This window comes from Hyperolius riggenbachi, chromosome 3 (assembly GCF_040937935.1).
Source record: "Hyperolius riggenbachi isolate aHypRig1 chromosome 3, aHypRig1.pri, whole genome shotgun sequence".
NCBI lineage: Eukaryota > Metazoa > Chordata > Amphibia > Anura > Hyperoliidae > Hyperolius > Hyperolius riggenbachi.
In genome coordinates this window covers 99,909,185-99,936,368 of record NC_090648.1, presented here as the reverse complement: position 1 = coordinate 99,936,368, position 27,184 = coordinate 99,909,185, and the positions used below count along the sequence as shown (strand labels likewise).

At 44.6% G+C, this 27,184-nt stretch overlaps 1 protein-coding gene across 1 annotated transcript in view; it reads left to right on the top strand.

Annotated features, from left to right (window-relative positions):
- The window catches only part of PIWIL2 (piwi like RNA-mediated gene silencing 2), a 217,451-nt gene that overhangs the window by 27,788 nt on the left and 162,479 nt on the right, over positions 1 to 27,184 (top strand). Inside the window, exons 2-4 of the mRNA XM_068274691.1 lie at positions 7,159 to 7,312; positions 15,948 to 16,047; positions 26,637 to 26,778. Coding sequence (XP_068130792.1) covers positions 7,160 to 7,312; positions 15,948 to 16,047; positions 26,637 to 26,778 — 395 coding nt within the window. The 5' untranslated portion in view covers position 7,159. The remainder of the gene's footprint in view (positions 1 to 7,158; positions 7,313 to 15,947; positions 16,048 to 26,636; positions 26,779 to 27,184) is intronic.

Below are 27,184 nucleotides of genomic sequence, written 5' to 3'. Positions count from 1 at the left end.
CAGACGTCATATTCGATCGTCGCCATAGCGACGAGTGAAGCTGAATGGTGAAGCTGCGGCTCTCGCGGGATCGTGGAGGGGTAAATCTTGACGGCGGCAATCCTCCCGCGGATGCAGCCTCTGAAACTGCGTACCGCCAGGAGGGTTAAAGCCATTTGATCACAATAATTATGCATGGGGACACAAACTGGCAAAACCTCCTGAGCGGTGTAATGCTCAGGAGGTTAATGGGGAGGGGGGTTGCTGGTGTTTGAAAACATGTACTGCCATCACCTGCCTGCTGGTGACAATACTAACTTTGATTGGCGTGGACTTTCATTGCTCTACAAGCAGAGGGCTCCGTGGCCTTTAAAGGATACCCGAAGGGACATGTGACGTGATGATAGACATGTGTATGTACAGTGCCTAGCACACAAATAACTATGCTGTGTTCCTTTTTTTCTTTCTCTGCCTGAAAGAGTTAAATATCAGGTATGTAAGTGGCTGACTCAGTCCTGACTGACAGGAAGTGACTACAGTGTGACCCTCACTAATAAGAAATTCCAACTATAAAACACTTTCCTAGCAGAAAATGGGTTCTGAGAGCAAGAAAGAGGTAAAAAGGGGAATTTCTTATCAGTGAGGGTCACACTGTAGTCACTTCCTAACTGAGTCAGCCACTTACATACCTGATATTTAACTCTTTCGGTAGAGAATGGAAAAAAGGAACACGGCATAGTTATTTGTGTGCTAGGCATTGTACAAACACGTCTATCTTATCATGTCACATGTCAGTTCGGGTATCCTTTAAGCAGCTCTGCATTTCTGTAGTCCACCAGTAGGTGGCCTTATGCTGACTGTGCGGAAGACATGCAGTTCCTTGTCTGGCCTGCGGTTGTTCAGGTCCAGGAGTACGTTCTGCAGGTTCACTCCACCAGCTGCATCCTGTTGCTGATCATATATTGAATATTTAAGTACCATCCTGCTTACTGCTAGTTTCCAGAACTTTGTGGCTGTTGTTGCTTCCAGGCCTGAGTATCTGGACTCTCCTATACCTGTTTCTTAATCCCTATAATCCTGTTCCTTAATCTTTACCTGCTTGTTGCCAAATCTATTTAGCCTGTTCTTGGATTGTGCTTTAATCTGCTTAATCTGCTGCTGACCCTACTTTCCTTCTTGACTCTGCTACTGCCTGCTTCTTTGATAGTATGTTGTATATGTTTTTTATATATGTCATCTGTAGATTGCCTTTTAAATAGATTATATAGGGTATTGGTTTGAACACTGCATATCCTGGTTGCTTGATGATTCTTTGTTCTTAGTGTGCTGTGCATGTGGTTGCATTTAACCACTTAAGTACAAGCGGTCTCTGCCCCTTTAAGAACCAGAGACCGCTGGTACAGAAACGGCAGAATCCCGACAAATTGCCGCTCGTTGGGAACATTGCCCACCCACTCTGTCGTCTCTCTATGATGGCAGAGTTCCTGTGAGCCGCACAGGAGCTGCTTTTATTGGCTCCTGGCCCTGTCTTTAAATGTAAGCCAATGGGAGTTGTTTACATTGAAAAACAGGGTCAGGAGCCAATGAAATCGGCCCCTGACCTGTTCACAGGGTTCTGCCGTCATAATATTGTTGCTGCAGCAAGCATGCCCAATCAACTGTTCGACTGATTTTGGGCTGAAATCGGTCAAATGTATCGATCAAGCATGCTATCAATCAGGTGCGGGGTGGTAATGGTGTGCAAGAACTCGATGGACCCCAGCCGATGTCACCCCTCAAAAATGTAAATGTGCACCCCTTGGTGCCTGTGCATTGGAAATCTCACCTGCTCCAGCTGCAGTGACTCAGTCTCATCCGCTGACTCCCCCGGGTGCCACTAGGCACGTGACAGCACACACGATCTGCTATATGCGGTACCATGTGTTGGCACGTGTGATGCCAGCGCTCGGGAGACTATGGACGAGAACGGGAGCCGCTTCAGCTGGAGCAGGAGAGATTACGCGGGGCACATTTACATTTGGGGGGACAGTGGCAGAGGAGGAGTCATGAGGCCAATTCCCGAGAGATTTCATGCTAAGATAGATACGGAATCGGCCTGCGATGGCCAGCCAACAGATCACTCTCCGATCAGAGAGAGATCTGTTTCTTAGTCATTCTGCCCATACATTGCTTGTTGTATGGACACCTTTCATTTTTAAGCGAGAGCTGTGCAAACACTGTTTGGCTCCTAGCGGAGCTGCTTATGCTGTGGAGATGAGGCGCAGTGACTCACTGCAAGAACTTTTTTTAGGAATTTCTAATAGGAAGAATATACATTGGGTTAATCCATTCTGCTGACTCACTAGAGAGGTGGCCAGTGACACCTGTACACCCGCAGTGTTCTCCCCAGAAATTTTTTCCAGCCGGTTGGCATGAAAAGGTAGCCGGGTGGCATGAAAAAGTAGCCGGGTGGGTGAGATAAGAGAATGCAGGGCCGTTGCTTTTGTGTGCGACTCTGCTGCTTATAGCATAGGAGGAGGTGAGCTGTAACACCCGGGTGCTCACCAAAACAAGACGGGCAGAGCACCTGGCTAAAAGAGCCTGGGGTTCTTCCTGACACTGACACTCCAGAAAAGTTGAAGTCAAACAACTGATATACATTATTTGGGTAAATTGGGGGTTGCAATATTGAAGTTTTTATTTTTTTATGTTTTGTACAGGAAAGTGATTGAACCTCACTGCTCCACATGGTATTATTCTTAATTTATAATCGAATTTCAAGGTATTCCGAATTCAAGAATACTTACAAAAGAATAGAGAACATCAGGGCTGGGGAGTCTGAGTCTGAGCAATTTTTGGGTACCTGGAGTCAGTCGGGAATAAATACTCTGACTCCTAAGGAATTTAAACTGTAATTAAAATAGAAAATATGATGAAATGTTCTATTTCTCAGATAATAGTCCTTATAAACAACTTATACTGTATATACAGCAATAGCAGTAACAGCTGTTGTGAATCCACTGAGAATGTTGTGCACATTGAACACAGAGGTGTTGTCTATCACCCGTAATCCTGGTTCAGATTGTGCATGAAGAATGTGTAATAGAGGAAGAATCCTCATTCTCCTGCGGAGTACCTGCACATCACTCTTGGACCCGTACACTCATCAATTTCTGCCATTGATATTCGACCGCTCTGATCGAATTGGCTAGAAATTGATGCAGTAGGCAGCATGATCGATTGATCTGTTTCTGGCCGAATTCTATCGATTTACTTGATTGGTCCGGATGGAAAATCTAGGTCGATCGACCACAGGCCGCAGAACAATAGCCCATAGTGTTGCATTTACAATAAAGAATATATCAGCGCAACCATAAAAAACACAAATCAATAATCAATTGATAAGCAGCCAAAGTCCAACATTTCAGTGTAGTCTCTTAATCAAATGTCTATGTAAACATTCAGCGTTAATCAATGCATCCACCACCACAAGCACTATAAAATTAAATGCGCTTGCCAAATTGTGACAGACCTTAATTACAGGGCTACTAGCCCCTGAGGAATCTATAGAAGTAAAACCGGTCGGGTGAGGCGGACGTGTGGCTGGACGGCGTCCTGTGATATTTATACGCTGTATACTGCATTGGGTCCCTGTCACAAGGACCCTGATGTGAGTGACTTTTATTGCTTTGTTTTTAACTGTCACGGACGATTGCGGGGACGCAGGCGCGTCCTGGAACCGCCCGTGAAGAAAAGAACGATCGCACTCGATTCCTGCATCGATTGCGCTTCAAAACGGTACAATCTGGGTTGAGTGTGTAGGGACAGCTGAAGTCCTTTTCTTAGCAAAGAGAGCACCATTCCAAAGGCTGGGTGGCTCTTTTGATATGCTAATGAGCCTGAGCCTAATCTGCCCCAGAGAGTCCCTGGCTTCAAGCTGTGCTGATGGCCCATCCATCAGGTATAAGGTGACAAGCACCATGGCAGGAGCAATCTAGTTGGGCTAAAAGCCAGACCCACTGGCTCATTCCCAGCAGGGGAGGCGACACCTCGCTGGCTGCTCCAAACTTCAAAGAGCCTTTGCCTGGGAATAACCTGAGTCTCATAGCAAATCCATAACTTCCCGGATCTGTCATATTTCTGGGGTTCCTGAGATGGCAGCTTCACCAAACGTGGGGGAAGTGTAGCATGAGCCCCGGTGCTGGTTCTGAGGAAGTTTCAGAACCTTCGGAGGTAAGGACTGCCAGCTAGGCAGTTTCAAAGTGCCCTGATGATACCACAGGGGTCCCACCCCTCATGTCTGGTATCAGGGCGCTGGGTAAATCGAGACAGACCTGAAAATGTTAATAAATCTGCCCTGACCTGTACGGTTCTGTGAGATAGAGCCCATATATGGGTAGATATGATTTCTGGCCCCAGTACAAGGGGAGGGCTCATCTCATCTTTGAAGGGGGTGTATGGCTCCCCGCCCTCACTCCCTCCTACTGAAGCAGGGGCATAAGAATGGCTGAGGACCCAAGCTCAGTGTCCTCCACACTGAACCATCTTGCACTCATCAGATGCCAGCTTGAGGATATGCTGGCATCCACCTGGTCTGAACTCTGGACTTTGAAACCAAGAACTTTATGATTCTTCCCACAATAAGGACATCTTTCCAGGAACTAAGTATTTTTCTCCCTTCTTTTATTTTTCATACTGGCTATTACTGTTTTAATAATTGTTGATTTTAATAATTACCTGTATATATTAATTATTTATATTGCTGTGAATAAAAGACTTCCTCCAAGTCATTCACTGTTTCGCTACCCTGCTTATCAGCACACACAGAAATGATCCCGGGTCTCTGAAGATACGCTACTGTTTGTTTGTTGTTGGCTAGACAGAATATCGTGTGTTTAACCGTTTTATCCGCAGGATTAGTCAGTCAGTTAGTGGGCCCCACGGTCCCATGATAACCGCGGTGGTGGCAGTTTACTCTGAACCAGTGGGTGAAGTGGTAATCACCCGTGTCTCACAGGCTTCCTTCTGAGTTGTCTGCGGCTAATTCTTAACGGTTCCTGCGCATTGACTGCGACCAGAGTTCGCACGATCTGTGCGCTGGCACCGTTTAGAAGGCGAAGTGCGGTCAGCCACAAGGGCTCATGTGACACAAGATTGATACGCTTAGATGAGTATACTATTGTTTTTCATGCACACTTTGGGGAATCATTGCTTGTGAGAGCCTGTGAATCATTGCTGATTTTCGTATGTGTGGAGAGGAGGCCAGCTGGGGAAGATACCAACCGCTGACCTTATGATGCCATGTTGCAGACCCTGTAATTAAGGTCTGTCACAATTTGGTAAGCGCATTTAATTTTATGGTGCTTGTGGTGGTGGATGCATTGATTAGCGCTGAAGGTTTACATAGACATAGTGTTGCATTGGATCAAATAGTGTAGCGCTGCATTTCAATGGAATTTTGAATAGATTTCATACTGAAATCCATTGGAAATCTGTTGCTAGTGTGTGTCACACATCAGATAGATTCCTGTCAGATTGAGTACTCTTACCAAGGACTAGTTTGATTTCTATTTAACAACTACTCTACAGCAATATCCTAAGTTTTGTTAGAATGCATATCTAGTGAACATGAAAAACAGAGGTTCACTATTGCTTAAAAGTAAAAGTGCTCATACATCTAGAGATTTTTCAGACTGATCGACCATTTGATTCAATCATTTTATGGAATCGAGTGTGTTCCAGAATTCCCAATCGATAAGAAGTGACCAGCTTACCCTGACGAGCAGGAAGCAAGATATCCGTCGATCGCACAGGGATCTGCTACTGTTCACATTTCATTCGAGCGATTTTTGCGTTGAGACACATCGGTCAAATTGCATGGGAAGTTGAATCACATAGGATATCGTTTGTAGTGTGTAGGTTACTAGTTGATCAACTGTCGATCAACCATACTAAAGACGATTCCTTAATAAAGTCGATTGCTTTGTTGAGTAAATCAGAATCGCTAGATATATGGCTACCTTTAGTGTCCCAACACAATTGTCTGTTTAATATGATTCACAGGAATCCTATATCAGCTGGGTTCAGGTGTATAGATCTGTCCCCCTGCAGAAAATGGCAGCCCTGATGATGTATTTGGCTGCAGTAGTGTCTAAATAACCCCAGAAACAAGCATGCAGCTAATCTTGTCAGATCTGACAATGTCAGAAACATCTGATCTGTATATGCTTGTTCAGGGTCTATGGCTAAAAGTGTTAGAGGCAGAGGATCAGCAGGATAGCCAGGTAACTGGCATTATTTAAAAGTGAATAAATATGGCAGCCTCCATATCCCTCTCGCTTCAACTGACCTTTAAAATTCCTAAGCGTTGGCCGTGATGAGATGCCTTTCATGTTGCATATTTTCAATCAACAAGATTGTAATATGCAAATTAATGGAGTCGGAGTCAGTAGATTCCTAAACTGAGGAGTCGTAGGATTGTTGTACCGACTCCACAGCCCTGGATAACATTGTTGAACATTTCAAAGATATATCTGGTAAATTATATATGTATGACCAACTCTGATATAGTAAACTACTTTTCCTGGTCGCTTGGAGTTTACTATAAAGGGATTCTTCTGTAGTAGACAGAAAACAGCTGGAAATTCCCAATGAAACCAAGAATGAGGGAGAGAAAAGTATATGGACAAGTCTGTAGGCAGTTAAGTCAAAGTATTAGGCTTTAGCAGAAGAAATTTTATTTGCTGAAGGGCTGGAAAGTGGTTCAATATTGAGTGTCTAAAGACTTGTACGTCCGCTTGGCTAGAAGCGGCCGATCACGACTGCCTCAGTCGATAATCAAGCGTGTTTACTGCAGCCCCCAACCCGCAAGATGGATCAACTCAGTTTGAAGGCAAAGGGTAGCCGCACTAGATATTGATAATATTCTGTTCATCCACATTGCATTGATAATTGATAAACAAAAAAAAATAACGATTATCCCCTCTGTAAAAGTAATCTTTGTTTACAACTGTATTTCACACCTGCGTTGTATTGTATGTTTTGAATGGCCACATTAGAGCCCCCATAGTAATTGTGATGTTTGTTTTGTAGTAATCTGAACACACAGAAAAGTGCTCAAAGCATATGTAAGGTTAGGTAGGACATTGGTGGTGGCCAGAGTCCTGGTAGGTTATGCTAAGGGATGTTTTTGCATTTTAGAATGGACCCTACCAGACCACCATTTAGGGGCTACCCCTTTCGCATGCCCTTTGGAGTGAGACCACCTGTCCCAGAGGCTGAGAGTGCGCACGATAGAGGAGTTCCACTGTCGCGAGGACGTGCTGCAGCACCGCTTCCAGAAGCCCCATTTAAGGTAATTGCTGTTTTATTTTTACAACTTCTTTTAAAATTGCCTGAGAGAGTTTCAGATGAACGTGATATTTCTATGCATTGGCCTCAATTCACTAAACATTACTGCACTCGGTAATGCTAAAAACAGCTGATTTTACCAAGTGCCTTCCCAAATTCCAATCCACTTAACCGCATAGAAAATTAGAAGTACGGACTAGTGAGGTAAACCGATTTGTGTGGTAATTGCCTCAAGAAGTGTCAAGAAATTGCAATTCACAAAGATTTACGCATTTGGTAAGTGGTGCAAAAGTGTTTGATATTTTTCTCCAGCTCTTACCAGCCGATAACTCACCCTCTCCATGTGGTAACTTTGACAGACAGCAAATGGGGAGAGCCAGGCAGCCAATAGGGTGATCCACACAGCCCTGCTTCTCATACGGATTTGATCCGACATGGTGGAAGGCAGGTCTTCACTGTAGCAGAACAAGGGATGGTGACATTTTATGAGGTTTTTCTGCATCCCTTAAGCTCTGCAAATCTGTATACTGTTATACAGAATAGCTCCCCCTGGTGGCTGCAGCACATCTTAAAGGGATGTCATAGATGCACTGGACAAAACCCCCTGAGTCATACACGCAGCTTCCTGCCTCACTGCTGACCTACTCCACTGCTGGTAAGTGACACTTAGGGCTCGATTCACAAAGCGGTGCTAACCCAGATAGAGACTTTAGGCGTGATAACCATTGCACCACGCTGGTGAGAAGCCAGTTTAGGCGTGATAAGTTTAGGCATGATAAGTTTAGGCATGCTAAGATTAGATAAGTTTAGATCGCACGCAAAGTCCCGCACGCAAAGCAGCGCCATTAAACTTTATGCGAAATGCACCAGACTTTGCTAGCGCAAAACTTTTGATCAGCTGTGCACTGCGATGCTAAGTGCTAACCCAGTTGGTGCTTAAACTTATCATGCCTAAACTTATCACACCTAAACTTAACATGCCTAAACTTATCACACCTAAACTTATCACACCTAAACCTATCATGCCTAAACTGAGTTTAGGCATGATAAAGGGCTTTTTACCAGCGTGCTAACTGTTAGCACCGCTTTGTGAATCAGGCCCATACTGAGCAGGCCTTAGTGAACTGAAGCATGTTTGTTGAGTTAATTAACAAACTTCTGCCTCATGCATAAAATCTTTAGTGAATTTGGAAAATGGTTTTACCAAACTGCCTTGAATTGAAGCAGTTGTGTGTATTTACTGGCCTTCCTTTTTGCTGCAGGGTGCAAAACCAATTTTCAACCACTATACTAAACTCTAGCTACAACTAAAGTGAGAATTATATGGAGGCTGCCATATTTATTTTCTGCTAAACAATAACAGTTGCCTGGCAGCTCTGCTGGTCTGTTTGGCTGCAGTAGTGTCTGAATCCCACCATAAACAAGCATGCAGCTAATCTTGTCAGATCTGACACTTGATCTGCTGCATGCTTGTTCAGGGTTTATGGCTAAAAGGATTAGAGGCGGAGGATCAGCAGAATTGACAGGCAACTGGTATGGAAATAAATATGTCCGCCTTCATATTCCTCTACCATCAGTTATCCTTAAAATGCCACCTAACAGCTTAGTGATCACAGTGCTCTGATTTTGCATTTTGGAAGGGAGCATGCTTATTTGAATCACAGACGTTTTGCCACATGGTGGAAAACATGTGAATCAGAATCCAATGCAAAGTCTATGGGCAACAGAGTAATATTGCATTGATCTGTGATTCACAATGCGCCTTTTAACCACTTGACGACCGCAGTTTTAAACCCCCTTAAAGACCAGGCTTTTATTTATTTATTTTTTTGCTGCACTGGGCTGTGCAGGCTTTTCAGCCACCTGCACAGCCCAGCTAAGAAGTATGGCGATCGGACTCGCCTCCTATTTTTGTCCCTAAGGGGATATGCTGCCGGAGGGGTTCGATCACTGCTGTCAATTTTTTTTTTTTTTTGGCATCAGCCTATGAGAGGACGGCGATCCCCGGCCAATCAGAGGCCAGGGATCGCCGATCTCGTACAGTGCTGCTGGAGACCGCAGCGCTGTACACATGTAAACAAAGGAGATTTCTTTCCCCTTTCGTTTACAAGCAGCCTGCTAGCCGCGGAGCTCCGTGAACGGGCAGGGGACGATCCCGCATGCACGCGGCCGTTCCCTGGGAAACTGAAGCTCCAGGACATGACGCCAATTGGCGTTAGGCGGTCCTGGGGCTGCCGCTGCGGTCACGCCCATTGGCGTGAGGCAGTCTTCAAGTAGTTAAAATCGCAGAGCATTTTCATTTTTTTACGCATACTGTATGTGAATCTCATACACTTCCTGTGGCATAAGGCCCATTTCCAAACTGCATACAACTTGTATTCAATTTCACGGAAGCCAGAATTATTTGGTTGTCCATCTCTATTGTAGATCTTTTAAGAGGTAAGAATCTAGAGTAACTGTGATTACATAGCAAGCGTTCCCAACCCACAGCTCGGTCATATCACACCACAGTGAGGGTTACTGAAAATGGAGTGAATTGATGGTTGTGTGATAGTGTTTGCATGCACACAGCTACATTCAGAAGATATTAAAAAAAAAATATATTGAGCTGTACTGGATTTATTACTGGCTCTACATTGTATTGCCGTCCTCTCTGCCACCTGTCTGCGGTGTCATATGTGCACAGCGCGTGTGCTAGTCAATATATTATTCTTTATTGGTAATAGGAAATATATTTTTTGTATGAAGTGTATTTATGCCTGTTGTAGATGTTGCAGGGAATGCAAAATCTGGCCTCAGCCCTCCTTACAGAACTGAAGCTTCTTCATTATGAGCTGTATCTAAAATTAAAGAAACCTGAAGTGAGAGGAATATGGAACCAGACCTGTTAATTTCCTTACAAACAATGCCAGTTGCCTGGCTGTCATGCTGGGCTTTAGTTGCGTTTGAGTCGCACTCCTGCAACAAGCATGCAGCCAGTGAAGTCACACCAGAGTCACAGCATCTGATCTGCATACTCATTCTGGGCCTGTGACTTTAAGGCCAGGGTCTCACTTCGTAGAATCGCATGAGTTTTCCACTGTGTTATGGGGAAAACTCATGCAATTCTGCTTAGTGTGACCCTGGTGTTAGTATTAAAGGGCCTAAAAAAACTACAGATAATCGGCTAAGGAGAGGGAAGGCCCTGGGCCCTATAGAGCATTTCCGATCCTCCTAAGGACCCCTGGTTCCTCTGCGCAGTGCAGAGTGGCCTGTCTTCGGGAGCACTTGGACTGCCGAAGCCTCCCACAGACAGTGGAAAAGAGCAGTCTCCGACCCATCGATCGGTGATTGCTAATGGGGGATCTAGTGCTGGAACGCTGGGACTGTAGGAGGAACGGGAAAGCTCTATAGGACCCAGAGCCTTCCCTCTCCTTTGGTGAAGATATATTTTTTTTTTTGTATGCTTCAGACTTGCTTTAAAGTGGAGCTGTCAGCCATACTATCTCAGAAAACACACACACACTCTCTCTCTCTCTCTCTCTCTCTCTCTCTCTCTCTCTCTCTACTTACATAACATATGTATTGCACTGTCCACGTTTTGATTTTAGTGATTTTTCTACAGTAAAAAAAGAGAAAATCCTTCTTAGCATTTCCCATTTTAACACTGGCTTTTTTGAAGCCAATCCTGATGTTATATAGTTATATAGTTATCTTGGTTGAAAAAAGACATACGTCCATCGAGTTCAACCAGTACAAAGTACAACTCCAGCCCGTCCCCCACATACCCCTGTTGATCCAGAGGAAGACGAAAAAACTCCCACCAGGCATGGTCCAATTAGCCCCAAATGGGAAAAATTCCTTCCTGACTCCAGATGGCAATCAGATAAAATCCCTGGATCAACATCATTAGGCATAACCTAGTAATTGTAGCCATGGATGTCTTTCAACGCAAGGAAAGCATCTAAGCCCCCTTTAAATGCAGGTATAGAGTTTGCCATAACGACTTCCTGTGGCAATGCATTCCACATCTTAACCACTCTTACTGTAAAGAACCCTTTCCTAAATAAATGGCTAAAACGTTTTTCCTCCATGCGCAGCTCATGTCCTCTAGTCCTTTGAGAAGGCCTAGGGACAAAAAGCTCATCCACCAAGCTATTATATTGCCCTCTAATGTATTTATACATGTTAATTAGATCTCCTCTAAGGCGTCTTTTCTCTAGACTAAATAAACCCAGTTTATCTAACCTTTCTTGGTAAGCGAGACCTTCCATCCCACGTATCAATTTTGTAGCTCGTCTCTGCACCTGCTCTAAAACTGCAATATCTTTTTTGTAATGTGGTGCCCAGAACTGAATTCCATATTCCAGATGTGGCCTTACTAGAGAGTTAAACAGGGGCAATATTATGCTAGCATCTCGAGTTTTTATTTCCCTTTTAATGCATCCCAAAATTTTGTTCGCTTTAGCTGCAGCGGCTTGGCATTGAGTACGATTATTTAACTTGTTGTCGATGAGTACTCCTAAGTCCTTCTCCAAGTTTGATGTGCCCAACTGTATCCCATTTATTTTGTATGGTGCTAGACCATTGGTACGACCAAAATGCATGACTTTACATTTGTCAACATTGAATTTCATCTGCCATGTATGTGCCCATATAGCCATCCTATCCAGATCCTGTTGCAATATGACACTATCTTCCTGAGAGTTGATGATTCTGCACAATTTTGTATCATCTGCAAAAATAGCAACATTGCTCACTACTGCATCTACTAGGTCATTAATAAATAAATTGAAGAGCACTGGACCCAGTACAGACCCCTGTGGGACCCCACTGCTAACAGTCTCCCATTTTGAGTACGATCCATTGACCACAACTCTTTGTTTTCTGTCCATTAGCCAGTTCCCTATCCATGCACACAAACTCTTCCCCAGTCCTTGCATCCTCAACTTTTGCACCAGACTTCTGTGGGGAACAGTGTCGAAGGCCTTTGCAAAGTCCAAGTATATCACATCTACAGCATTCCCAATATCCATATTAGCATTCACTACCTCATAAAAGCTGAGCATGTTAGTCAAACAGGACCTGTCTTTAGTAAACCCATGTTGATGCTGAGAAATAAGATTATTTTCTACTATGAAGTCATGTATAGTATCTCTTAGTAACCCCTCAAATAGTTTGCATACAACTGATGTTAAGCTTACAGGTCTATAATTTCCTGGATCAGATTTTTTGCCCTTCTTAAATAATGGGAAAACGTGGGCTGTACGCCAATCCACTGGGACTCTGCTAGTTGCAAGAGTGTCACAAAAGATAAGATAAAGGGGCTTAGCTATAACTGAACTTAATTCTCTTAGGACCCGAGGATGCATGCCATCCGGGCCAGGTGCCTTGTCTATTTTTAATTTATTTAGTCTTGCCTTTACTTCTTCCTGCGTTAAGTATTTAATATTACAGTTAGAAGATCGAGACTCTTCTGCCTCTGTAATTTGCAACAGTGCTGTTTCCTTTGTGAAGACAGAAGCAAAGAAAGCATTTAATAACTCTGCCTTACCTTGGTCATCCACCATTGAGTTCCCACCCTCATCCTTTAGGATTCCTATACAGTCAACCTTTCTTTTTTTAGAGTTGATGTACTTGTAAAACTTTTTTGGGTTAGATTTGATATCCCTAGCGATTTGATTTTCAGCTTCGATCTTTGCCAGCCTAATTTCTTTTTTACAATTTTTATTGCACTCCTTATAATTGCTTAGTGCAGCCTCAGTCCCCTCCTGTTTTAGGACCTTATAGGCATTCTTTTCCCTCTTCATTTTATCCCTAACCTTTCTATTCATCCATAGAGGCCTTTTTTTATTCCTAGACATTTTGTTTCCATATGGGATATACATACTACAATATTGATTGAGAATACGTTTAAAAGCTTGCCATTTCCCTTCAGTGTCGTCCCCTTGTAGTACATTATCCCAGTTCACCAAACTTAGTGCCTGCCTAATTTGATTGAACTTTGCTTTTCTAAAATTCATAGTTTTAGTGGTCCCGCTGCCCCGTGGCCTATCAGTCACCAGATCAAACGTTATCATGTTGTGATCACTATTTCCCAAATGTTCTTGAACCTGCACATTTGATACATTATCTGGTCTATTAGAAATGATCAGATCCAGTAACGCATTCCCCCTAGTTGGTTCCGTTACCATTTGAGTCAAGTAATTGTCCTGTAGTGCTGCCAGAAATCTGCTGCTTTTACCAGAATGGGTAGCCTCAATACCCCAGTCAATGTCTGGAAAGTTGAAGTCGCCCATAATTATGACCTCGTTTTTACTTGCAGCTTTTTCAATCTGCTGTAGTAATCGCAGTTCTGCAGCTTCATTAATAAGAGGTGGTCTGTAGCATACCCCAATAAGCAATTGGCAACTTTTATTTCCACCATGAATATTTACCCAAACGGACTCCACATCTTCGCAATCTTCCTCCATCTCATCGTTGAGGACAGCTGTAAAAGAATTCTTAACAAAGAGACAAACCCCTCTACCTTTTTTCCCTGTTCTATCCCTCCTAAACACATTGTATCCTTTTAAATTAGCTATCCAGTCATGGCTTTCATCCATCCATGTCTCGGTTATTCCCACAATGTCATAGCCTTTGTCATTCAGAATGAACTCTAGTTCGTCTATTTTATTTGCAAGGCTCCGAGCATTGGTTACCATGCACTTTATATTTTTACCACCACATTTACCAATTTTGTTTACACGAAATGGGCTACTTGAAGTTTTACCAACCTCCTTAATCTTTACACTGTCCCCACCCCCCTCTCCAACCCCCATAATGTTAGGCTCCCACTGTCTTTTTACCTCATCTTGTCTACATTTTACCTCATCTTGTCACTTCCTCCTTTACTATCCTCAGCCTGATTGTGTGTACATTGTCTGTCCTCTACTATAAAAAGTGCATTGTCTCAGCATGAGAAATGTTGGCCAACCAGAGAGGAACAGGAGTGTGGGAGGGGAAAACAGGAGGCGAAGAGACGTCAGCCAATCAGGCTGCATTAGTTACATCTGAGGGGAAAGTAGAGAAATAAAAAAGGACAGCCCAGCATGCCCTGCAACTTCCTTTTTGAATACCAAATTTTTTGTGTACCAAATAAGGCTAGATCCACACTGGTCCGTTCAGGATCGTATTTCTAAAGTTTTGTTTTTTCTTCTCCCCCCACTTTTCCAGAAATGCATTTTTGTAGCATACGTTTCCAGTCCATGGAAACGTATGCCCAGCAGTGGGGGAGAGGCAGCCACCATGCTGGAGGGGTATAGCAGGCAGGATTGGGGTGGCAGCGGTCAGCAGGACGTCCTCACCAGGGTCCCCGTCCCTGCTACCCCTCCAGCTACATGCCGCAAAACTTGTTACAATGTATAGCGGCGAGGAGCTTCTGTTCTTTCCACTTCCTCAGCTCTCTGCGTCACTGCCTGCAATGCCGCCCTCTATACTTCGGAGGGCAGCCTTGCAGGCAGTGACGTAGCGAGCGGAGGAAGTAGGAGGAGAAGGTAAGCTCCCTGTTCGCCGCTGCTATACATTTTAACAAGTTTTGCGGCATGTAGCTGGAGGGGTAGTGGGTACAGGGGGTGAGGGAGGAGGGGACGATCCCCCCCCCCCCCTCCCCGCTGACCACTGCCACCCCCGTCCTGCCTACTATACCCCTCCAGCATGGCGGCCCCCTCTCCCCCACAGGCTGTGACACAGAAACTGATCCGTTTCTGTGTCCAAATCTGCCTGTGTAGAGGGGGAACCGTTTTTCTATTACCTGCCACTACCCCTGCGTGTATCAAGATCCATATCCATTATGTGAAAATGCAGCAGATCCGGACCCTCCGTTCAGGTTTTGAAAACGGGTCCCTGCAACCACAGATGCATCCGCTTTATTTTTTTTATGGGTGAAGACAGCTGCTATCTAAAACACTGGTATCCGTGGCTCCGGTTTTGATCTTGCCTGAAAAACTGAGCCACGGATATGTTTCTGGACCTAGTGTTAACAAGCCCTAAGAGACTGGTAAACTGGGGAATGATCAGTTATCAACAAGAAAAGTAATAGTGATTTTAACTTTTGAATTGCCTGGTTGGCATCCTTACTACTTGTTTGCCAGATAAAAATAAAGAATTGCTTTTATGCCCAACCGTTACACTTAAAAGCAGAGCATTCCTTTATCCATTCCATATGTTTCACAGCAATTGCTGCCTCATTATTGACCGCCTCAGCTGACTTTAATCAAACGTTTCTACAATGCTAGGTACACACCATACAATTTTTTGGAAAAAAACCTGCCAGATCGATTTCTCCAACATGTCCAATCTGGCAGGTAAATCTGCCAGAAAATTGTATGGTGTGTACCTAGCATAAGGCCATTGTCTTGTACTGTTTCTATTGTATTATTCTTCCTTATAATCGATTGTACAGCACCACCGAAGATGCTGGCGCTAAATAAACCAAGTAACGATAACCGAATGTTCTACTGTGGTAAACCCAGCAAAGCTGTAAGCATGAGCACACTAAGTATTTCTGTAAAAAAACAATGCAGTTTATCTACAGTCATTCTGTAGCTGTTCTTCGGGAGTCTCATTTATGATACATGCTTCTCAGGGTTTCATTTCTGACAACTTCTTTCATTTTGTAGGATCCTCGTGAGAGCGGCAGTGTGCTGCCTTCCCTGTTTCGAGGCCTTGGCATAAGTACACCTCATCCTGGGGTCCCTGGCCGTGGAGGGCCCCTAGTAGGTGAGTGGTTGTAGGGGTGAATAGATGCACAATACACAATGTTGACGGTAAAGATTCAAGATCCTGAAACTGTTTCACAACCCTGTACACACAGACTTCAGGTGATGTAATAGCAAGCCTCATGGATTGGCGGGAAGCCTCATGTCCGTGTTAACATAGCAGAGGGTTAAAGTATGTGTAATGCACTGTTACAATCGCCCACAGGGATTGAGAGTTAATCCCTCCCAACAGTTCAGTGCTGAATTTTACCTGTTGCTACGAAGGTCAACAGCGTTTGGGGAGGGGGGTTGTGTGACTCAGGACTGCACACACCACATTCTCCGCAGAGGTGGCCAAGATCCATCGTGTGTACGTTTTTAGACATCTACATTTAGTTTCTGACATTTCAGTAGAGGAACAACAATTTGTGGTGTGACTCTTAAAGAGAACCCGAGGCAATGCTAAAAAAGTGAATACCTAAGGCGAGGCTTCAAATGCTGTCATCTGCTGCCTGGGACCCCCTGGATCATCAGGGGCACGCTGCAGTTTGCCTAGTATGAGCTGGTAGGAGAGATCAAGGCTGGTGCTTCCGTAGGGTCATGCCCAGGGCCCCAAGCTTCTTAAAGGGAAGATTTGAGGTGGAAAAAAAAAAGTTCTACTTACCTGGGGCTTCCTCCAGCCCCTGGCAGCCGATATGTGCCGCACTGCAGCTCCTCTCCCAGCTGGTGGCACCGGGTCCGCTCTGTCGGAGATGCTAACCCTGCTGGTGGCTCCGGGTCCCCTTTGTTGGAGATGCTGACCCTGCCGGGTGGCCCAGAGTCCCCTCTGTTGGAGATGCTGACCTCACCACTCATGTGGTCTGGAGAGTTCTACACAGGAGCAGCACTTCAGCACTGTAGCAGAACGCTCCAAGCCAAGTAAGCGCACAGAAGATGCTGACCTGGCAAGGTCGGTATCCCCATCGGAGGGGACCTCGGGCCACTGGCTGGGAGTGGAGCTGCAATGAGGGACACATCAGCTGCCAGGGGCTGGAGAAAGCCCCGGTTAAGTAGAATTTTTTTTCCCCCATTTCGGATCTTCCCTTTAAGGGCCACACAAGTCGGGGACTGCATAGGTCACAAGTTTTCTGTCAAATCAATTTGAAATTGTTCAATATTTGCCCAGGGTCCATTTTACCTGAACTCATCCCTGAGAGATCAACCTGTAACCCACAGGAATAGTTTTATTTTACAACTAGTGTTGTAAAAATTACAGTTGGAGGCAGGATGAACAGTGGGCTTTTTATTCCCTGAAACCGCATACATTGAAGCATAGTCAATGAAAAGTATGCTTCACTGTTTTGCACGTGTTGTGCGGTAACACACTGCATGCAGTGCGTTGGGAGGCTGCCCGCCTTGTTATTGAAACCCACCAGCTCTGGATGATTACGGTTTCTTTCAAGATGAACACTTTAACCACCCTGGCGGGTTTTTTTTTTTTTTTTTTTTCGGCGCTCGGCTGCGGGTGGGTTTTTTAACCTATTTTTTTTTTTAATCATGTAGCTAGCCTAGTGCTAGCTACACGATTCGCCCATCCCTGCGGCATCCCTCCCACCCCTCCGATCGCCGTCGGCGATCATACCCAACAGGAAATCCCGCTCTGCCTCCCTCGTCGCCATGGCGATGATATCTGCCTCCCTCGTCGCCATGGCGATGATAGGAATGATGTCAGGGGGAGTCCTGATCTACCCCATAGCGCAGCCTGGTGGTGATTGGCCAGGCTGCGCTGGGGGGTGGCCTCTTTCGCGGCGGCGACCGGCTGTGAGCAATGTGCTAGCTGCGTGTTTTAAAAAAAAATTGTTAAAAAAAAAAAAAAAAAGACCCACCAGGGGCTGAGCAATCCACCGCGGCGGTAATGGACGAGCTGAGCTTGTCCATACCGCTAAGGTGGTTGATGGATATCAGAGTCGAAGAGTATACTGACCCCCTAATAATACCGAAAACCTCCTTCCGCTGCTCAGCCCAGGTTGCTGGAGTCGGGCGGTAGTGCACCTTGTGTGCGCACAAAAGCAGGATGATGTCATCCAGCCTTTGTGCGCATGCGCAGAACGCTCCTGGACAAGCGCACCTGACAGGGTCCCGACAGGTGACCTGGGCTTAGCTGTTTTCAGTATATTCATCTGCTCTGCTATCCTTTAACATGTCGAACCGATGTAATCACACCTTTTTAAAACCATGTTTTCAAAAATGTTTTGAAAGATTTTGTTCGACAGAGAACAACCCAGTAGTGTTCCACTGCACAGCCTGCTCATTGTAAGTGTATACAATAGAATGCACATTAATGAAAAACAAATGACTCCTCCTATGACTGGGCCGGTGATTATCTCAACAAGACGCACTCCTCCAGTCTCCTAGTAATGATTTGGTACCAAACATTGTTTTTTTTCTCTCTCCATAACCCATGCTTTATTTAAGATGTTGCAGGGACATGATTTCTGTGTTCGCCATGAGTTTTAATTCTTGCCTTGTCTTTTTGGAAATGGGTGGTGGTAGTTGCTTGGCAGCAGTGGGAGCCAGAGGCATTTACAACTAAAGCTTTGTATGGATGAGAAGCCTGTGAGGAAGACCTCTCTAAAAATAGGTGTGTTTTGGCAATAAATCTATTGTTTGAGCAATAGATTGAATAGCCCAGAAAATGTAGTACATTAATGCCCAGCCCAACCAGCCGTGTGTTTAAGTTGCCATCATGCCTCGCAGCAATTCATCTCTCCAGTGCTATTCAGTGCAGACAGCAGATGCAAATCGTTTGTGGATCCACTTTAACGAAGTAAGAATTCAACTATACAAATACAGAAATTACCGTATATTCCGGTGTATAAGACGACCCCCCCAACTTTTCCAGTTAAAATATAGAGTTTGGGATATACTCGCCATATAAGACTATCCCTCTTCCAACGCACATCAAATTAAAATAAATAAATCTTGTACTGGTGCTGTGTATGAACAGATACTGATGCTGTACTGTATGTGTTACCCAGTATATAACAGTATATAGTCACTTGACTGGTTGCATTGGTCAACTCTCCTTAAAGGAATACTTAAGGCAAAAATAAAAAATGAGTTTTACTCACCCGGGGCATCCCTCAGCCCCCTGAAGCTGGATGGTGCCCTCGCAGCCCCGCTCCGATCGTCCTGTCCCCGCCGGCGGCTACTTCCGGGTTCGGCGACAGCCGCCGACAGGCTGGGAACGCGGCTGATTCTCCACGTTCCCAGCTGCTATATCACCCTCTATGCTGCTATAGCGTATATATATATATATATATATATATATATATATATATATATACGCTATAGCAGCATAGAGGGTGATATAGCGTCTGGGAATGCGGAGAATCAGCCGCGTTCCCAGCCTGTCGGCGGCTGTCACCGAACCCGGAAGTAGCCGCCGGCGGGGACAGGACGATCGGAGCGGGGCTGCGAGGGCACCATCCAGCTTCAGGGGGCTGAGGGATGCCCTGGGTGAGTAAAACTCATTTTTTATTTTTGCCTTAACCTCCTTGGCGGTAACCCCGTGTGTGACACGGGGTAAGCCGCCGGAGGGTGCCGCTCAGGCCCTACTGGGCCGATTTTCATAATTTTTGTTTTGCTGGACGCAGCTAGCACTTTGCTAGCTGCGCCAGCACTCTGATCGCCGCCGGCCCCTGCCCGATCGCCGCTATCTGCTGCGGCGCGCCCCCCCCCCCCCCCTCCAGACCCCAGCGCTGCCTGGCCAATCAGTGCCAGGCAGCGCCGAGGGGTGGCCCGGGACTCCCAATGACGTCCCGACGTCAGTGACGTCATCCCGCCCCGTCGCCATGGCGACGGGGGAAGCCCTCCAGGAAATCCCGTTCTATGAACGGGATTTCCTGATCGGAGATCGCCGAAGGCGATCGAAGCGGGCGGGGGGATGCCGCTCAGCAGCGGCTATCATGTAGCGAGCCCTCGGCTCGCTACATGATTAAAAAAAAAATTTTTTTAAAAAAAACTGCTGCGCTCCCTCCTGGCGGTATTTTTCATACCGCCAAGGAGGTTAAAGGGATACTGTAGGGGGTCAGGGGAAAATGAGTTGAACTTACCCGGGGCTTCTAACGGTCCCCCGCAGACATCCTGTGTTGGCGCAGCCACTCACCGATGCTCCGGCCCCGCCTCCGGTTCACTTCTGGAATTTCAGACTTTGAAGTCTGAAAACCACTGCGCCTGCGTTGCCGTGTCCTCGATCCCGCTGATGTCATCAAGAGCGCACAGCGCAGACCCAGTATGGTCTGTGTCTGCGCAGTACACTCCTGGTGACATCAGCGGGAGCGAGGACACGGGTGTGCAGGCGCAGTGGTTTTCTGACTTTAAAGTCAGAAATTCCAGAAGTGAACTGGAGGCGGGGCCGGAGCATCGGTGAGTGGCTGCGCCAACACAGGATGTCTGCGGGGGACCATTAGAAGCCCCGGGTAAGTTCAGCTCATTTTCCCCCGACCCCCCTACAGTATCCCTTTAAGTATTCCTTTAAGTAGACTGGTCAGCTCTCCTTGTCTACCTGTTTATCAGAGCGGTATGGAAGAATAGATTGCGCTCCCTCAGCAGGGAGATCTGAGAGGCAGTAACAGGATAGGGTGTATCACCTGGCATCAATGGCACCTGGCGTATAAGACGACCCCCAACTTTTCAGAAGATTTTCAAGGGTTAAAAAGTAGTTTTATACGCAGGAATATACAGTATGTGAATGGTACATCAAAGATGACTTAAATCTCTGCCTTACAGCAATTACTCACACACAAGTTTATTTTTAAAACTATCAACGCAAGGGGTGGTCTCTACACAATGCTGGTTAAACCTAAATCCCTTGACCTGACTGGCCCTTCCAAGGAAACATGGATAGGTTTTGGCCTTTTGCTAGGTGAGGAAGATTTTGAGGAGGTTGTCAGAAATAGGAATGAGATGCATATTTTGAGTTGATGCAGCATTATGGAAATTTAAAATTTAATCAGGAAATTTAAAAATTAAAATTTGATCAGTCCATTTTCTAGCGGCAAAAAAACCCTCATCTCTAAGTGCCCCCAAGTGTCAAGCACACCGATCCATCCACATAACACTATGGGAGTGCCCCCCATTGTAGATTTTTGGTCCTAGTTGTTTAGATAAGTTACATGACAAAATGGGGTGTCCATGAAACCATGAGGTATCTTCTTGGCATTGTATCAGATGATTCCTTGCAGAAACACACCAAGGCCTTTATGGCTGAGACCCTCTAAAATTTGAGAAAGGAGATTTCTTTACTTTAGCTGTCCACAGACTCCCCAAAACTCTGCCTGGGAAATTTCGGATAGATCGATCACTCCCTTATGAAAAGCTTGTGCGCAATAATACATACATACACACACACAGGGATGCGAAAGTTTGGGCCACGTTGTTAATCGTCATGATTTTCCTATATACATTTTTGGTTGTTACGATAAAAAATGTCAGTTAAATATATCATATAGGAGAGAGACACAGTGATATTTGAGAAGTGAAATTAAGTTTATTGGATTTACAGAAAGTGTGAAATAATTGTGTAAACAAAATTAGATAGGTGCATACATTTTGGGCACCACAAAAAAAGAAATGAAATCAGTATTTAGTAGATCCTCCTTTTGCAGAAATTACAGCCTCTAAACGCTTCCTGTAGGTTCCAATGAGAGTCTGGTTTCTGGTTGAAGGTATTTTGGACCATTCCTCTTTACAAAACATCTCAAGTTCATTCAGGTTTGATAACTTTCGAGCATGGACAGCGCTCTTTAACTCGCACCACAGATTTTCAATTATATTGAGGTCTGGTGACTGCGATGTCATTTCATTGATTCCAATACCTTTAGAACTAATTATTGGAACTCAAGTTGGCTTGTTAAGCTTAGCGACCCCTAAGCTACATACACAGGTGAATCCAATTATATGAAAGAGTATTTAAGGGGGTCAGTTGTAATTTTCCCTCCTCCTTTTTTAAATTTCTCTGAAGAGTAGCAACATGGGGGTCTGAAAACAACTCTCAAATGACCTGAAGATAAAGATAGTTCACCAACATGGTTTAAGGCAGTGGTCCTCAAACTAAGGCCCGTGGGCCGAATGCGGCCCCCTGAGGCTTTTCCACTGGCCCCCACATACAAAATGTATTACTTATAGATGCCCCTCTTTGAATATTGGTGGCCCATATGTAGCATAGCAGTGCTGGCACCACCCTTCCACATGGAAGCCAGAAAGCTGTGTGTGTGTGGGGGGGGGGGGGCGGCGCATACTATCTACACATGCTGTGTTGGTGGCATAATATCAGCTCTGGATAAATGGGAGACCTGAGGGTTGCCCATGTTAATCGCTGTGTACAATACCTAGACTCAATGTACATTTTTTTTACATAATTTTATATATTCTCCGGCCCCCCAGCAGTCTGAAGTATGTTGAGCCGCCCTTGATTGAAAAAGTTTGCGGACCCCTGGTTTAGGGGAAGTATACAGAAAGCTGCCTCAGGGAGGAACATATTGAGGAAATGGAAGACCACAGTCTCAGTTCAAGTAAAGGCTCGAAGTGGCAGACCAAGAAAAATCTCAGATAGACAGACGCAACGAATAGTGAGAGCAGTCAGAATCAACCCACAGACTAGCACCAAAGACCTACAACATCATTTTGCTGCAGATGGAGTCACTGTGCATCGTTCAACCATTCTGCGCACTTTACACAAGAAGATGCTGTATGCGAGAGTGATGCAGAGGAAGCCTTTTCTCCACCCACAGCACAAACAGATCCGCTTGAGGTATGCTAAAGCACATTTGGACAAGCCAGCTTCATTTTGGAATAAGGTGCTGTGGCCTGCTGAAACTAAAATTGAGTTATTTGGGCGTAACAAGGGGCGTTATGCATGGAGGAAAAACACCTGCTATTTAAAGTAAAATATGGTGGTGGTTCCATCATGCTGTGGGGCCAGTCCTGGGACTGGGAATCCTGTCAAAGTTTAGGGACACATGGATTCCACACAGTATCAGCAGATTCTGGAGACCAATGTCCAGGAATCTGACAAAGCTGATGCTGCGCCAGGGCTGGATCTTTCAACAAGACAACGACCCTAAATACTGCTCAAAATCCACAAAGGCATTCATGCAGAGGAACAAGTACAATATTCTGGAATGACCATCTCAGTCCCCAGACCTCAATATAATTGAAAATCTGTGGTGCGAGTTAAAGAGCACTGTCCATGCTTGGAAGCCATCAAACCTGAATGAACTAGAGATGTTTTGTAAAGAGGAATGGTCCAAAATGCCTTCAACCAGAATCCAGACTCTCATTGGAACCTACATGAAGCGTTTAGAGGCTTTAATTTCTGCAAAAGGAGGATCTACTAAATATTGATTTTATTTCTTTTTTTGTGGTGCCCAAAATGTATGCACCTACTTAATTTTGTTTACACAATTATTTCACACTTTCTGTAAATCCAATAAACTTAATTTCACTTCTCAAATATCACTGTGTCTCTCTCCTATATGATATATTTAACTGACATTTTTTATCGTAACAACCAAAAATGTATACAGGAAAATCATGACGATTAACAACGTTGCCCAAACTTTCGCTTTCCTGTGTGTGTGTATGTATGTGTATATATATGTGTGTGTGTATGTATGTATGTATGTGTATATATATATATATAATGTGTCCTTCTAAAAAAATTAGCATATTGTGATAAAGTTCATTGTCTTCTGTACTGTACTACTGATATACATTAGACTTTTATATATTTTAGATTCATTACACACAACTGAAGTAGTTCAAGCCTTTTATTGTTTTAATATTGATGATTTTGGCATACAGCTCATGAAAACCCCAAATTCCTATCGCAAAAAATTAGCATATCATGAAAAGGTTCTCTAAACGAGCTATTAACCTAATCATCTGAATCAACTAATTAACTCTAAACACCTGCAAAAGATTCCTGAGGCTTTTAAAAACTCCCAGCCTGGTTCATTACTCAAAACCGCAATCATGGGTAAGACTGCCGACCTGACTGCTGTCCAGAAGGCCATCATTGACACCCTCAAGCAAGAGGGTAAGACACAGAAAGACATTTCTGAACGAATAGGCTGTTCCCAGAGTGCTGTATCAAGGCACCTCAGTGGGAAGTCTGTGGGAAGAAAAAAGTGTGGCAGAAAACTCTGCACAACGAGAAGAGGTGACCGGACCCTGAGGAAGATTGTGGAGAAGGACCGATTCAAGACCTTGGGTGACCTGCGGAAGCAGTGGACTGAGTCTAGAGTAGAAACATCCAGATCCACCGTGTGCAGGAAATGGGCTACAGAGAAGCAGCACTGGACTGGTCCAGTACTTTTTTTTGGATGAAAGCAACTTTTGCATGTCATTCGGAAATCAAGGTGCCAGAGTCTGGACGAAGACTGGGGAGGGAAATGCCAAAAAGCCTGTAGTCCAGTGTCAAGTACCCACAGTCAGTGATGGTCTGGGGTGCCATGTCAGCCGCTGGTGTTGGTCCACTGTGTTTTATCAAGGGCAGGGTCAATGCAGCTAGCTATCAGGAGATTTTGGAGCACTTCATGCTTCCATCTGCTGAAAAGCTTTATGGAGATGAAGATTTCATTTTTCAGCACGACCTGGCACCTGCTCACAGTGCCAAAACCACTGGTAAATGGTTTACTGACCATGGTATTACTGTGCTCAATTGGCCTGCCAACTCTCCTGACCTGAACCCCATAGAGAATCTGTGGCAGATTGTGAAGAGAAAGTTGAGAGACGCAAGACCCAACACTCTGGATGAGCTTAAGGCCGCTATCGAAGCATCCTGCGCCTCCATAACACCTGAGCAGTGCCACAGGCTGATTGCCTCCATGCCACGCCGCATTGAAGCAGTCATTTCTGCAAAAGGATTCCCGACCAAGTATTGAGTGCATAACTGAACATAATTATTTGAAGGTTGACTTTTTTTTATTTTATAAACACTTTTCTTTTATTGGTCGGCTGAAATATGCTAATTTTTTGAGATAGGAATTTTGGGTTTTCATCAGCTGTATGCCAAAATCATCAATATTAAAACAATAAAAGGCTTGAACTACTTCAGTTGTGTGTAATGAATCTAAAATATATGAAAGTCTAATGTTTATCAGTACATTACAGAAAATAATGAACTTTATCACAATATACCAATTTTTTTAGAAGGACCTGTGTGTGTGTATATGTATGTATGATATATATATATATATATATATTATTGTATGTGTGTGCGTTTCTTGCCAGATTGTTCTGTTTCTTAGCTGTATTACACATACAACTCATTATTTCATAAGTTTATTTTCACTTTAGATTCCCTTTAAGAAATCTGTAAAAAAACATTCTTCTGCTGTTACTGTACTGACACTTGGATGAAATTTTCTGTATATATGTATAATTTTTTTTTTTGAAGGAAAACCTGTAACCCTGGGGAGTACTTTCCTCAGGAGAAGCAAGCCTCAGGATCCTAATGAGACGTCCTCCTCCGACAGCCGGATCGAGTGCTGGCTCCCCCGAGCAGTCTCACACAATATATAAAGGAGATGCTATGCAAATGTGCAGTGGCGGCCCTCTGCTCGGTCTCCGATCCCGTTTGGGTCGTCTTTACTGCGCAGGCACAGACTGCTTGCACCTGGGCAGCAGAGTGGACCCGATTGGGCTCGGCTATTTGAGCAGGATCCTGGGCGGAGACTGTGCGCACACTGACAGGGAGGTCTGGGGGGTCCCAGTGCTGGATCCCCACTGCTGAGAAGTAAGTGGGAAGCCTCTTTAGGTTCCAGAGGCTTGCCCCTCCAGAGGTCAGCAGGGCTGTGACATTGGAGCAGTTTTGAGTCAGTGGTTTCACAAACTGAGGGGTTGGATGATTTTCGTACCAACTCCATAACCCTGGAGGTAAGTACCACCCTGGGGCTCTTTTTTTCATACAGGCACACTCTAAACAAAGAAAAAGTTTATTGGCTTAATCATGCCTTCATGCATGTTTCATTTTAAAATTTAAGGTGAATAACTGTGCAAGGCATGATCAGTTTTAATTTGGGTCCACTTTTAAAGTGTACCAGAGACCGCCGGAGAGATACATAGAGGGCGCACTTCTCTTGCGCAGACTAACAGCAGTTACGGGACCCGGTACCGGCGATACAGAAGATTGAGGACAGCGGCACGGGAGTGATCCGTGTGCATAGGGCGTGAGGAAGCCCCAGGTATGTATAAAACTTTTAGTTTATATTGTCTCTGGTACACTTCAACTGTTAATAAGTTCACCTAGCTATCTCAGAGTTTATTATAGTCAAGTGGATTTAAATCCTGGATCCCAGTTGTAGGAATTATAATTGATTATGAAAAGGGTAAACTATACAAAAATCTATTTATCTTGTAAAAGTTTTATTTATGAAATTACAACTCTGTGGAACCTTTACTTCTTAGTGCAAGGATGTCAGCCAAGTTAGCCTGGGATTTTAGGCAATGATTCTGCACCCAAAATAGAATGTTGTATGCATGCGTTAAGCTGCAGAAGATGAAACCGTACAACATTGTTATTGAGTTAATATTCGGCACTGACAATTGCATTAACTTTTCCTCCAGGCAGGGGGTTCCTCAGTCCTGCAGCCTCAGGGGAAGGCTTGCCTCCTCAAGTCTCCAAAGCTTCTGTTCGTCCTACATACAGACCCCCAGAGACCCTTCATAAAGGTGATGGCGATGCAAGCATACCATCAGGGAGAGCAGGGTGAGTACGGTGCTTAGTTTTACTGACAACTTCCTGTTCTATTAAAACTACCGTCTCTAACATGCAGCAAGGTGGCGTAGTGGATAGCCCTCTCCCCCTATAGCCTGGACACATTGTGTTATCCCTTTGTATGTCTGGGTTTCCTCCGGCTACTCCTGTTTCCTCCCACATTCCCAAAAAATATGGATATGTTAATTGTCGTCCACTTCACCACCTCTTCTGCTCTGCCGCCTTTACCTGCAACATTCACTGATCAAAGCCCTGACAGGTCCCCGAATAAAAAGTCCCAATAGCGCCACTCTGACGAGAAGGTATGAAATATCTATCTATCTATCTATCTATATATATATATATATATATATATATTTATCTATTTATCTATCTATATATATATATATATACACAC